Genomic DNA, 14,768 nt, shown 5'->3' on the forward strand with positions numbered 1-14,768 from the left:
ATTGATGATAGTGATGTTAGTCCGTTGATCAATGTAATTCAAAGAGGTTGGACGTAACGATATGGATGTGACCTAGTTGAAGGTGATGGTGATAACTAATACAATGGGAGACGAAAAGGCTCTTGTGAAAAACATATCTAGCATAAATAGGAGCAACAACCCAACAAGTAATTTTATCTCTCACACTTTACCTCAGTATTATAGTGTTTCATGAATATGGTACTATTCTCGAAAACTTAGTATAATCATCGATTTACTTTGTGGATCCTGGAAATTTGAAGTATGTTGATGAAGATGATGTCGGTACATATCTTCATGATGTCAGTATAGATGATAATATTGAATACCGACAAGAAGTTCTACTTAATCATGTCAGTAAACATGATGATACTTTATACCAATAAGAAGTTCCACTTATGAGCTATGTCAATCTACCATGTTACGGGGATCTGGTAGATGTTAGTTTAGATGTAACCGACCTAAAAAAAGAAACTTTGATCCAAAATGGTCGGATGATGAACATACAAAAAGGTATTCAGATAACCTATTATATGGTATGTCCCTATATTGTTATGTTCGGTTTCAGTTTTATCGGTTTTTTGTTTCGGTTTTGCTTAGCCCTAAACATTTAGTCTTGATAATCAACGTAAATGTATACATAAAAAGATAACTTCTCTGGAAGAGTGAAACTACCCAACATAGGTACCATACTACCCTCCACAAAGTGTTAAAGTTGTTCTACATTTTTTGCTTTAAATATCTAACCTACGAAAAGAAAAGTTCGAAGACTATGTTGTTGTTTTTTTGGTATCCCAAATCAGATTTTGTGAAGTCATATACATATATTATATACTTGTACATATAAAAATACATAAGAACCAATTTTAATAAATACTTGTTGGAAAAACATACCTTTTGTAGGAAAAAGGGTTCGAACCTGTAACCGTTTTATTCCCATCCCAACTCATGTAATTTACAACTGAGCCGCATAACAATTACAAAAACGTACCCTAAAATTAGATTTATTTACCTTATTCTGTTACCTTTGTTGCTTTCATCTTCCCGCCCCTCCCCCTCTGCCCCGGTTTAACAGAAACGCCGATCATGGTGTCGCCGCACGGAATCAAACTGGCGGTGCATCTCATCTCCGCTTACTTCGGCGATATCGTTTCTGTAAGTTCCTGTTAACCTAATATCTCCTACTTTCCATCAGTGTTTTTCCGTCGAAATTATCTCCGAGTTGTTTACAATCACATACGATTGCAGAAAGTATGCGAATGTCTTCTACGTAATGGAACACTATCACTACAGCAAGTGCTACGATTCACAGAACTCAATAAAGAAAATGCTACCAACGCTTTACTTGTGTTGATTCAGCATAATTGCGTTCAAGCCTTCAGCATTGAACAACAAGGTACTCTTTCCTTTCTCATCAATTTTTTTCTTTCATTGTTTCTTATGTTATACATCAACTTCAATTTCACAGTGCTTTTGCAATTGATAGTGTTAATTGAGTGCTCAATTTGTTTTAACTTACGAATATTTGTGCTGTTTCAATAGTAAATTTAGATATGACCATACAGGTGGATTTATGGAACAACCAAAGATGGTGACTCATTATATGGCCTTACATGACAACATCATCCACCTTATGAGGTTCAGTAAGTTTTTGGCAATCATATCAGATGAATTTGGACAAGAGGTAAATTGGATGGGCTCCTTCTATGTAACTATCATCATTGTACAACTTTCTTCTTAACAGGATCCGATCACTTGTTTGTTTCTGATAGTGCATGGAGATTTTTGAAGGATTACTTCAACATGGTAGGTTATCAATGAATCAGATCGTGGACAGGTATAAAGATAAGCATAAGTCACATACAAGTAAAGAAAATAGCACTGCTGCTAATGTGGCACATGAAAACTTCAATAAACTTGCTCAGGCACACTATATTGAAAGATGCCCTGCTAGTGAACCATATCTTGAATCAGAAAAAGAAGATGATACTGCTGGAAAGAAAAAAACTGCCAAGTCTAAGGTAAAAACTATTTCTACAACCATTATCACATAATTCTTGCCTTAATCCTCACAATGAATAGAAATACTGAAAAAGAAAAAGAGCTAACGGATAATAACTATGGTGATTCTGATCTTATTCTTAAACCAACTTCCATTGATTTTCCCTCAAGAAACTGATACTAAATATAATCTGTTTTCAGACGAATGATCCATCACAAACCCTTGAAGCACGTGCATTAGCTGCTGCAACTCCCATGGAATCAATAAGATTTTTAGTTGAAGCAGATACATTTACCAATGGTGCCCCTGATGAAAATACCAAAAAAACATCTACTACAGAAATCGTCGGAGAAAAGGTCCGTTTTGGTTTTATGTTCTCTTTCTCTTATTTGTGTAATAAGTATATCAGTGGTTGCTAAGGTTTCAATTTTACAACTTGAAAATGGTGTCTTGAAAATGGTGTCTTGAAATGTCAAAAAGAAATTGTTACAAATGTTGTGACATATCTCATATGGATATACTGTTCTTCACAGCGCAAGAAAATTTTCTTGGAACCTGAAAATAAAGAAATCCTTTGGCGCGTCAATTTTGAGGAATTTGTACGACACTTTCGCCACAAGGTTTTTTTTCTTACACTAAGGGGGTGTTTGGCTTAGCTTTTCACAGCCAAAAGTCCTTTTTGGAAAAGAAAAAAAAGCAAAAGATGTTTGGCAAACTAGTTTTAAAAGTCACTTTTGAAGTTTTTTACACAAGGAAAATGAACTTTTTGGAAAAGTCAGGAAATCCTTACTTTTTGTAACTTTTCCAAAAAGGACTTTTGGGGTTTGAAAAGCTAAGCCAAACACCCCCTAAAATCATATTTAGCTTAAATTGATTTGATAATATCATAATTATATATAGTATTATATATTGTGGTTTATAGTGTTGTATTACCCACATGACCACACGTATGGATAATGTAGCCGGCATTGTTCTAAGTGCAATTTTTGAGGCAACTAGAAGAGATGAAACTAAAGTGAAAATGGAAAACACAGGTATGATACTGATTGCATCTTTTAAAACTTTTTTCTTGTTATATTTGGGATTCTAACAACATTTTTAACAATTTGGGTTGATAGTTCCTCTTCCCATGGATAGAATATATGAGGAAGCAATAAAAAGGGAAGAAGGTCGAAGTTTGAGTTTAGAGCGTGTTAGGGATTCCCTTGTCCAATTAGGCTGTGAAGTCCCCATAATTGGGTTAGATGAAACATATAGTATTGGTAAGTCAAGTTTATAACTTATTTATTTATGACCCATTAAAACTCGGGTTATTAAATTGTTATTTATTGTCTCACAGATTTGAAGAAGATCATTGATGAGGCTCAAGCTCAGGAGGTTGAATCTGTTGTGCTGAAAAAATATGGCAGGGAGGCTTATAGGATATTTAGATTATTATTACAATCCAAAAGGCTATGTGAAACTGATCAGGTACTCAAATCTTCTTCTTTTTTTATTCTTCAACAACTTAACTACTGTTCATATTATATATAGGGCAAATTGCAGAGAATAGCAACCTACTTTCCTCTATCTACCAATATGGGCAATGTACTTTATTGAATTATTTGTTACATATTGCTATCATTGGAAAAGAAATGTACAGCAAAAAAAAACGTAATTAAGTTGCTATTATGGGTTAAGAAAGAGTAAAGTAGGTTGCTATTTCGTTTTTTCATTTTTCCCTTATGTATGGGTTTCTGTAGATATGGATGGCTACATTTGTTGATAAGAAAGATGCGTTGAAGATTCTGTTTCAGCTATGGAAAGATGATTTGTTGCATATGGAGGTACTTTTTGTTTCTGTTTTTAGGGTTGTTGAGAATTAATGTTTACCATGATGATGATGATGATGATGATGTATGGTACAGAGAGTTGCAAATGAAGGACAGAAGTTGGAAAGTTTGTGTTGGAAGTTGAATAAGGTTTCTGTTTGGGAACAAGTTTTAGATGACATGTATCATGCTGCACTCAACTTAAAGCTTCGCCTTGTTCATGAGCTTGAACAAGCAAAAGAAGTATGATACACTTTTTTCTGTATATATATTAATTTGTGATTATTATTTTGTGATTATTATTTTGTTACAGATCCTTCGTAAAGGAAAGAGTGTAGGAGACCAAGTGTTGGCAAAACGGAAGAAGGTTGGAGAAAAATGGGAGGTTCTAGATTCTTCTCTCATGATTCTTGATGATGCTATTATGCTATTTCATGACTTCTAAAGCAGGCTACTCTAGTATTATTATTCTTAATTTTTTTAAACCATCTTGAATAAGAAACTTGGATACATGTGCTTTCTGGTATTTAGTTGAAGAATTTTATCATCGATACTATAAGTCCCCCTTATAAATTTCTTAGCTTTCCTAAATTTATCATTTCCTTACAATTCCCATAGCTGAAACAGAAACTTGGATACATGTGCTTTTTGATTTTTGTCCCAAAGGGTTTTCTTTTTGCTATTTTTGTCCTAACGTTTTGGATCTTTGTTGCAAGTAAAATCGACTTGGACTACAATTGTAAAAATTGCCTATATACTCCAGGATCATAAATAGTCCCTTTACTTGGACATGAACCAAAAACAGCACAAGAATCTAAAAATAAAGACTAAAATTGCAAAAGAAAACCTTTGAGGGGACTAAATTATAATGGATCATTATATTAACTTGTTTTATATAAATTAAGACAACCATAAAAAATTCCACTTGTCCATACCACCTTTTTTTTTAATCTTTCAAGATTTAAATAGACAGCCAGTGACCACAGATTTAGTTATTTTTCTTTACATTTTTTAGTTTTTACAAATAACACACATTTAATTAATCAATGATGAAGACATACATACATATACATATGCGCATGCATTTATTTATTAAATTGTCAAATTCGTATGAAAGAAAGTTGGCAAGCACATATATCATCATCATCATCATCTACTAATAGTAGTAGTAGTAGTGGAGAGAGGAGAGAGGAGGGTAGAATTAGAAAAGGGGTAAGTTTGGTGGGAAGCGAACGAGCATCCATTGTTTCTCGTATGTCACGAGATGGCCCCACCCAATCTCATCAAGCAAACATATTCTTTCTTCATAAACCTTCTTTTGCGGGGGATCACCTTCTTCTTCCATCATCTCACCAATCACCTACACCACCCATTCCAATAAGTAAAAAGATACAATTATAAAATACTATTATTATTATTAATATTAAACCTTGAGTGCAGTGCCAAGCCTTCCACTATGCCTTTCCCGTATTATGACAAGGGTTTTATATTTAGGTGATTTTTTGTCCGCCCATTTCTGCAACTCTTTAAAAGTCTCTTCAAACAGATCTCCATCAGTAGTCGTAGTAGTAGTAGTAGGCTTGTCCACGACTTCTGCACCTAAGTTTGCAGCCAAAGCCGCCATCTCACCCTGCTGTAGTGTCTTCATAATTAATACATACATATATACATATTATACAAATATATAAAATATGTTATTGTAAGTAAGAGTAGAGTACCTTGAGGGATGCAAGTTCCACTAAAGCTAAACCTTTCTGGTACAGTGCTTCAACCAGCTGTTCAACTCGACTCTCCATCTTCTTCCTCGTTTTCTACACACATAATAATAACCAACAATCACTCTCTTCTATACTCTTTGCAAAAAAAAAAAAAAAAAAAAAAAAAAAAAAAAAACCACAAACATAATACTAATACTAATACTAATAAACAATCAATCAGGTACCTACCTCAAATTCTTCCTCTTCAGGGTCACCTTTCATGGAAAGCAATCGTGCCAATTCATCTCTGTCAATACTCTCAACTACTTCATTCGCTGCACCAATTATCTGACAAAACAAATACCATATCACTATCACTATCACTATTATATTTCTTTTCTTTCAAATAAAAGCTGCTGCTAAATCATTGCATTAATTACCTCTTCATAATGATGTATTTTATCTTCCACTTCTTGGGAAACCAATCCCTCCAATATTTTCGCCAGTAATGGAGTATATTTTGGATACTCCGCCTTTCCATCATCAAAACAACAAATATGAATTACATCAAATATTCATATACCAACCATATCACACTCCAAATCAAATGACTACACTGCTACATACCTTGAGTGACACGGATAACTTTTTCCATTCTGCCCGTTCATCTTCTGTACCTTGTTTCAGACTTCCAAGAACCTTTATCTTCGTGTCACGCACCTTTACAAATGGACAGACAAAAAAAAAAAAAACCAAATATATATTTTTAGGAGAGGATAGGAACCAAAACTAAGTTTGAACTTTGAAATTTCCTTCATTAATACATACCTCTTCCTCTAAACGGTCCGAGACACTTTTTGTTGATGCCTTGCTAGAATTAGAACTCTTTCCCTTATCCTCATCAACCTGTCAAACAAATCAACAAAATAAATAAATTAACTATATAAAGTTATTAAAAGAAACCAACAAACCTTAGTTGGGGGAACTTGATAAGATATCTGATATGATACAGGATTCTTTTCAGGGTCATTTCCTTGGTCTGTAACCTCAGCTGAAGGCTTTCCATATGAAATTGCACCAACCAGTACAGATCCTTCCCCAGAGTTCTATAACCAACCAATCACATAATGTCAAACTCAAACACAAAATTACACCCAAATTGCAAAAATCACCCAACAACATTAACCTACCTTTGGAATCTTGTCCTTAGTCGGAGGCCCTACATAAAATGCTTCTTTTGACCTACAACATAAACCCCATATATATATATATATATATATATATATATATATATATATATATATATATATATATATATATATATATATATATATATATATAACATGGGAAATTTGTAGAGAAGGAAAGGAAAACATAGAGTCATGGGTTAACAAACAAACAAACCCAGGGTCTAAAGTCGACGACTTGAAGCTGCCACTACCCATGACTGGACCATCTGGTTGTGTATAAAAGCTCAATTGCACAGCCTCCTGCCACAATAGTAAATTTAAATATAAATAAAAAGAAATTTTAGTTTTGTATGAAGAAACAATAGAAATTAGTTAGTCAAAATGTCAAATTAATTATTACCTTGTCCAATTTTCTCTCAATGAACAACACTAATTGCTTCAATTTCTCCAAGTACTGCACATTCTCATGCCTCAAGTGCAATTGCAAACTGTATTCACCCTTGGGCAGTTTTGCCGACTCCGGGTACACATCACCCATGGCGTACACACGCTGTAATAATAATTTAAAATAAAAAAAAATTACAAAATATGACATCTATAGCAATTAAGGACATGACTTGATTAAAAAAAAAAATACCTTGTTAGAATCTGAAATCATATAAAACTGTGATTCAAACTTGTTATCATAGATACGGTTGTTAAGTAAAGGTATCTGTGGTTTCACATCAGCTCCTTCTTCCAACTTGAACTTATAAGTCAAAGTCAATGCAAGTATCTGTTTCCCATTGGGTAATCTATCTCTATCTGCTGAAAGAGCACTCATTTTTGCATCAACAGGCCGATAAGGAACCCTAATCTTGTTTAGCTTTGCGATTGGAATAAGTTTCTCAGATGATAACAGAGCTTGTGCTTCGATTCTAACAGGCGCTTCACTTCCATCAAGAACTACTTCACTTCTGCTAAGATTTATACCATGGAATGCAATCTCAAATTCCACAACAGCAGTTTCTTGACTTCCGATTCCGCTTGACCAGAACTGAGCAATTGCTAACTCCATTGTCCGACCAGCTTCTACAGAAAAGGTGAAACTCTTTGTGGATGGAGATGAGAATATTGCAACACTTTCCCATTTTATAGGCCTTCTTAGTGGAGAGAGCTGCACAACGTCTATGTAGAATCTTCTAGAAGTGTCAAACCCTGATGTACGCATGGTTGCTTCCACCCAGGTGGCGCCATATGGGACCTCGATGTATTTGCGCACAATATGGCCTGGCTGGAAAGATAATCCAGGAAATGTAATTAATGGAGGCCGAGCTGTTACAATTTTTGGCTTTGTGATGGTGATTGGAATACGGAAAAGTGGACCCCGCCATGGGGCTTTACAGTCTATCCCGTACACTTCAAAATAATGTAAACCATCACTAAGCTTTGTAGGGTCTACAACCACACTGGTAACAAGAAAGAAATTAAGGAATTAGCAAATGTTTATTATTATTGTATTTGTAATTGTATGATGAAGAGAGGCAGACTGTCTTATGGATTAATGGGTTGACTACTTAATCTGGACAGCTATGTATCGTCTGTTTCTTTTTTACTTACTTGATAATTTAATATGGACTGAGAACCATCTAATGTGTTAAGCCAAAAATCTGGCCTAAATGAATTAAGACACTACACTATCTCCTCTTCTTTTTTCCTCTCACGTTAAAATTGATGAATATTTTAAGAACTGATAAATGTTATGAAAATTGTTTGTCGGAATCAATGTAAGGGTAAAATGGTCATTTAGTTTCATTCCGACAGTTTATTTAGTCTAGAAAGTAAAAAAAAAAAAAAAATCATTACACATTCAGTCACTTTAACCTTTACCCATGCAGGACTTGGGGGTGTTTCTTATTTTCCCCATTATGTCCTATATGAGTAAAGTGGTTGAATGGGGTAATGACGCCTCTCTGGATAAAGTGTTGTATACATAAGCTCTCTTTTGTTTCTCTCTCTGGACAAAATAAACCATCTGAATGAGAATAAATGAACATTTTATCCTAACATTCCCAAAAAAAAAAAAAAAAAAAAAAAAAAATTCAAAATATTCATCAATTTAACATGAAAGGAATTGTAAGGAGAAATAAAGAATGGCAAATAGGTAAGTGGTCAGTGTCTTAATACGTTAAGCCAAGTTTTTGGCTTAACCATTAAGTCATGCTGTCCAGATTAAGTCAAAAAAGAAAAGAAAAGAAACAGCCATGTATGATGTATAGCTTTCCAGATTAAGTGCTTAACCTATTAAGCCCATTATGTCAAAAGAGAAAAAAGAAGAAAGAAGCCCTTACTTGAAGCTGCGACCATTATAAGTGAGAAGAAGAAACTCTGGAGCCTTCACCACATCCTTGTCCTTTCCAGTAGAATGTAACTCAATGCACTCTTCAAATGGAACCAATTGTTCCAAATTACTTGCACCTTCATGGAATTGTGGTTCAACTTGCACTGTCCACTGTTTGGATACAATTTTGTCAATACAACAAACAATTATGAAGATATTTAGTTCTACAACACAATGATGTGAACTTATCTTACAAACAGGACACTGCTAGATAACAAAGTGATCCTGTTATGTTTTGAAGATTATTAATCTTTGAAAAAACCTCCCATTAACTATCTGTTACATAAATGTTTACTACTTTTGCTCATTCGCTCTGTAACACAACTATCTCAGATTAGTAATTCTCTCTATTAATTAATCATTAGACACTTCTGATAAACCTAATGTGTGTCTCTTCATTATACTATTCTACAATCCAGATATTGCTATTTCACTAGAACTACAACATGCACCTTTTTGGCATTTATTCGTGAAGGTTAATACAACAATTAGAATGACATGAGCAACCATCTCATTTGAGGAAAATATATATCACAGTTCATTGAAAAAAAAAAGACAGTAAAGTGAAACATAGGATCAAATATGAACATTTTCTCAATTGGCATTGCAAATTGTAAATACTTTTTAAGGTCTCACCTCAGTAGACTGATGGCAATAGCTAGCCTCTCTTAGGTATATGCCTCGCAATGTTGATGCTGCTGCAAAATGCAAATAGTGAATCATCAAAAATCAATATCTTATTATCCTATACCAAAAAATGCATTGCATTGTCGGCCTCAAAGTATAAAAAGAAAAATAGTGAACCCACTTGTTTTTCCTGCCTGAGTAATGGTTATCTTATACCAAACGCATGGCAAGTCAGCTGCTTTTTTAGCATACTCAAAAGCCCTAAAAAGACATCACTTGTAAAAGATCATCATCATATAAACAATAAAATAATTCAATAAGAAGGCCAAAAATCTAACTTGTCAATTTGAATAAGGCCTTCTCCATTTGATAGTTTATCTTCTGGCAAACAACCAATCGGAGCACAAGTATTCTCAAGAGCCTTCCTCACACTATACGGACTCACACGAATCCCTTCAGCCTACACATAGTTTTTTTTTTTTTACCATTATATATAACATCACAACAAAATCATAATCCAATATTCCAAATAATAAGACAAATGATAGATTAGATTCATTGATACCTTCATGGCACTGATGACAAGAGCAACTCCACCACATGCACAAGGAGAAGACATGGAAGTACCATTCATAAGCATACGCCTTTGAAGAGTCCACGTAGGCACAGGGGCCACAGCCCCACCAGGAGCACTCACATACACACCTAAATCCCCGTCAGCAGTGGGCCCACGACTAGACCATGTGTACTCAAGCCCTTCAGGAGGAGCTTCAACTAAAGCATGCGCACCAGCAGCCATTGCAGGAGACACATAAGCACCAACTCCTATAATACTGGTAGAGGTCCCACCAGGGGCACCTACGGTTGTCAGTGCGGGCCCGTTGTTGCCAGCACTGCTAACAAACACTACACGGTACTTATTCACCACCTCATCAACAAGCTCAACAAACCTCCCGTAATTTGGGAACATTGTTGACTCTCCATAACTCATGTTGATAAGATCACATTTATGTTCCACAACAGCAATTAGTGCACGTGTTAATCCAGTTCCAGTTTCCATTGAACCTAATCTTGAGTCTCCAATTTTACATGAAACTACTTGTGCTCCAGGGGCAACTCCATTCAACAATGGCTCCTGTAATGAAAATTCACACATGTCAAAATCTGAAAAAGAAAAAAAAAAGTTGTTGTGACAGAAAATACCTGTGGATGGAAAGCGGTTGCAATGCCAGCTACATGAGTGCCATGTGGCGAGCTATCAGTAACTATACTCAAAATATTACCTTCATTGTAAACATTGGTCACGAAAGTACACGCGTCTAATTTGCTAAATACACCGTACTTTCGTTCAATCCTGAAAAATAAATTATGAGTATATCTATAAAATAGAAATTAAAATCAAATATGTGAAGAAGGAATGTATACTTAAAATTGGTTAGGGGGACAAAATCAGCAAGTTTTCCACATTTTGGATCATCCTCGAGACTTTGTGTGTCAAGGGCAACCCTCCAGACTTTTCCATCATGCCATACAACAGCATCAATAACAGGGCCCTTGTCTTCATAGCTCTAACACATGTAAAGAACAAGTAAATAAGTACAATTACAAACAAATAAAAATAAAAAGAATAACTTTAATCGAAGAGAAGAGATATAGCACTCACATCTGATTGTTTCTTTAAATAATCAACTCTATCTTGTAGGTCTTCACGAGTCCTTTTTGAAATCAACTCATCAACTTTTGTTTGCTTCTAAAGATAGGGGAAACTTGTTAGATTTTGGAAAAGGGTAGATTGGTAAATATGAGAATAAACTTGGACAACCTTTTCAAACTCTTCAAGTTGCTTCACAGCTACGGCTATTGTTTCTTGATTCTTTTCATCCCATTTTTTCTTTCTTTCTTTCTGTTTCAGATTACAAATTCACATACATAAAAAAAAATATAAGAAACCAGTTTCATAACTTCCAAATGAGCATATGAAATGTTGCTTTTCAAATGACACACAAAGTAGGGCCCACCTTCAAACGAGTAATGAGGGTGTCTGTAAGAAGCTCATACACTAGTTTATATCCCACATGCCAGTCTCCAGAAGGATTACTCCAAGAAGGATTTATAATGAGAGATGCCCCTAATATGAAATCATAAGTAAAAAATTAAGAAAGAAATATTCAACAAGCAATTAGTGATTGGTCATCTAGATAAATATAAGACTACAAACCTGATGCTCCACGAATGCAATTATTTGCATCGGCCTTGACAACGGTTGATGTATCAATATCACCACTCCCAGTACTGAGGGAAAAAAATAAGTATTTAAAAAAAATATGTATATATAATATTATCACAAGAAGAAATTAAGCAATTTGATTTGATTTTGATGGATACCAATCAATAACATCTATAACTTTTGGCTTCCCATCTGAGGTAACCTGTAATCCAGCAGCAGCTGGATCAACACCAGAATCTGAAAGCAGAAAAATTGAATAAGTGGAATACATTAATTATTGCAATAAGTTTTTATAGAAAAGAACATAAGAATTATGACGAAACAAAATCTTATACCATGAAGAGAAAAAAGACCCATTCAATTCAAGACAGGTGAACAAATAAAGTCTATTAATTGCATTCGCTGATTTATATTTCTTAACTATAGGATCTATCCATAAAAACATCAATTGCCATTTGCCACTACAACTCCTATGGTTCCAGTCAACCAAGAAAGAATTGGTACTTGATTCTTTTTTTACTTAATGGGCTTAATCCAGACAGATATATAGGAGTGTTTCTTTTTTACTTGTACAAAAAAAAACTTAGGGGTTGTTTCGTTTTTATTAAATGAGCTTTATGGATTAAGCACTTAATCTCGATAGCAATACATGGTTGTTTCTTTTTCACTTAATCTAGACAGATTGACTTAATGAGTTAAGCCAAAAACCTGGCTTAATGTATTAAGACACTAACCCTTTACCTATTTGTCCTTCTTTTTTCATCCCAACTATTGTTTAAGATAGATGAATATTGTGAAAAAAAAATTAGAATGTAAAGATAAAATGTCATTTAGTATCGTTTAGACAGTTTATTTGGTTACAAAAGAAACACTGAAACAGAACTTAGGTATACAGCACTTTATCCAAACAGACATCATTATCCATTCTGCCCATACAGGATTTTATATGGGGGTGTTTGGCTTAGCTTTTTAGAGGCCAAAAGATCTTTTTGGAATATAAAATTTGGTGGTAAAGAAGAAACATTCCCTTAATCTGGAATATAAAATTTGGTGGGCTTATGTATTCAGACATCACTTTTCACACATTTACCCTTATAAGCATTTCGACTCTCTTTTAGATTTTGTCTTTTAGACTTTACATTTACAACGGTTCGCAAATAAACAGTCATTTTTACTCAACATCACTTAGAGACAGAAGGGTAAAATGTCTTTTAATCTCATTCAAAAGCTATAGTAGGTAATTTTGTTCAGTCGATTATATTTTCAGTTTTACATATGTTTAGAAAGTAAGATCTTCAGTTTAGATAGTTCTCTCAGTATATATGAGAAGTCGATTTGCTATGAGAAATGTGATGATCTAAATTTGTTTATGATAATTTGTTCTGATTTTGCACTGCATCAATCTAATCTTATTTTTCACATGCATACACATAATCAGTAACTAAATATCTTCTCAGAATCGTGAAAAGCCATCATGTGGATTCAATTATTCTCTCGAATATCCGAACTCGCTATGATATTACTAATCAAATTACAAATTACAGATTCAGTTTTCATTTCGGCAGTCAGAGACAACGAAAACTAACAAAAAAATTGGAGATGGTTATAGGAGTACCAAATATAGCAATAACAACACCACGGCCGTCGAACTCCGGATGTGCTTCGATGAATCGGTCGGCTCCGATTTCTTTCTTCGGCATGAGAGAAGCCAAAAACGATGACTCGTTCAGTTTGAACTTACGCAAAGCGCCATTGTTATCGATTTCAGGCGAAGAAGAAGAAGAATCAGGCATTGCCCTAATTACAAAACTCTTCCCACTGGTGGTAGTGTTTCTGGGTCTACTTTTGGGCGTGATGAGTACTCCACGATGAGGAGGAGAGAGAAACGGCGGAGAAAATGATTGGTATTTTGACACGTATGGTCCTTTAAATAAGCATGCCGTTTGCATTACTTTATTAGAAGGGTGTTTTTGTAATTTAGCGTGTGATGACGAAGGATGCCGGTGGCGGAAGGCGACGAACCACCGCTCGCCGGGATTGGTGGGTTCGTTGCGGTGGCTTTGGATATCGTTAAATTACCAGTTCAATACGATTCAAGTTTCCGTGTGGCATCCAATCTCTTGCTACATTGGGTCCACGTTACCTCGACCTCTAAACAAAAGATAATTTAATCCGATAATATTTCAACTATATCAAAGGTATCAAATGATATAAGTTCTGATTTTTTTTAATTGTTCATATGTACCAAATACATTTATATTATCAAATTCAATACAATATCATTTGTCTTTTGAAATGTAACAATAAACAAATAAGCTATTTTAACAAGAAAAGCAAAATCCGCAAGTATGTCTTTTTTTCTTTTTTCGTTTTTCTAATTGGCGTTCAAACAATAGTAGCGGGACTATTATCACACGCTATGAGTAGTTGTTGAGTGCATTATCAATGCTAAGAGGTTACAAGTACTAATCAAAATATGTAATCAAGGATTAAGACACAGTTGCTTATGTTTATGTCTACGAAAATCTATTGTGTATGGATGTTGGGAAGCTCATTAATGCATATAGGTCCTATGGTTTTGAAAATGATTTTTCATATATAAGCAATAAAGTGTCTCTAAATTACTAATTTAGATGTCTGTTTTTTAATCAACAAAAAAAACGTCTAAAGTTTATGGACTGCATTTGCAAACCTTCTGCAACAGTAGAAGTAGATCAAACAGTTGCAACTTGTAATAAAAAATTTATTTGTTTTTCAAAATCTACATGCTATTGTAATAAACTGATTTTATAAATATAAATTAATCATTATATATA

The 14,768-nt window shown here is 34.3% G+C and overlaps 2 protein-coding genes across 10 annotated transcripts; one reads left to right on the top strand and one right to left on the bottom strand.

Annotated features, from left to right (window-relative positions):
- Positions 1–1,018: 1,018 nt before the first annotated feature.
- On the top strand, positions 1,019–5,736 carry LOC111900785 (uncharacterized). 3 transcript variants are annotated; one of them, XM_023896665.3, is made up of 12 exons: positions 1,019–1,173; positions 1,267–1,414; positions 1,584–1,702; positions 1,791–2,039; positions 2,221–2,376; positions 2,554–2,640; positions 2,943–3,054; positions 3,139–3,282; positions 3,360–3,490; positions 3,763–3,846; positions 3,928–4,074; positions 4,145–5,736. In XM_023896665.3, the coding sequence occupies exons 1-12, from the start codon at positions 1,105–1,107 to the stop codon at positions 4,274–4,276; spliced, it is 1,578 nt and encodes a 525-aa protein (XP_023752433.1). In that variant the 5' UTR covers positions 1,019–1,104; the 3' UTR covers positions 4,277–5,736. The 3 variants fall into 3 exon arrangements, with proteins under 3 accessions (XP_023752433.1, XP_023752434.1, XP_023752435.1); XM_023896666.3 differs by having other exon boundaries at positions 2,554–2,619; XM_023896667.3 differs by lacking the exon at positions 2,554–2,640.
- On the bottom strand, positions 4,898–14,091 carry LOC111900783 (tripeptidyl-peptidase 2). Of its 7 annotated transcripts, none has more exons than XM_023896662.3 (25): positions 13,568–14,088; positions 12,111–12,189; positions 11,944–12,017; positions 11,744–11,853; positions 11,548–11,628; positions 11,389–11,472; positions 11,151–11,293; positions 10,929–11,079; positions 10,291–10,860; positions 10,064–10,185; positions 9,907–9,986; positions 9,735–9,796; positions 9,049–9,209; positions 7,356–8,166; positions 7,119–7,268; positions 6,933–7,018; positions 6,719–6,770; positions 6,500–6,634; positions 6,357–6,434; positions 6,156–6,248; positions 5,969–6,061; positions 5,778–5,876; positions 5,550–5,642; positions 5,261–5,464; positions 4,898–5,191 (listed from the first exon to the last, which is right to left on the bottom strand). In XM_023896662.3, exons 1-25 carry the CDS (start codon positions 13,899–13,901, stop codon positions 5,033–5,035), a joined length of 4,104 nt encoding a protein of 1,367 aa, XP_023752430.1. In that variant the 5' UTR covers positions 13,902–14,088; the 3' UTR covers positions 4,898–5,032. The 7 variants fall into 7 exon arrangements, with proteins under 7 accessions (XP_023752430.1, XP_023752432.1, XP_023752431.1 ...); XM_023896664.3 differs by having other exon boundaries at positions 5,261–5,461; positions 9,735–9,793; positions 11,389–11,475; XM_023896663.3 differs by having other exon boundaries at positions 9,735–9,793; positions 11,389–11,475.
- Between the last annotated feature and the right edge of the window lie 677 nt (positions 14,092–14,768).

Source organism: Lactuca sativa, chromosome 8, assembly GCF_002870075.4.
Source record: "Lactuca sativa cultivar Salinas chromosome 8, Lsat_Salinas_v11, whole genome shotgun sequence".
Classification (NCBI taxonomy): Eukaryota; Viridiplantae; Streptophyta; class Magnoliopsida; order Asterales; family Asteraceae; genus Lactuca; species Lactuca sativa.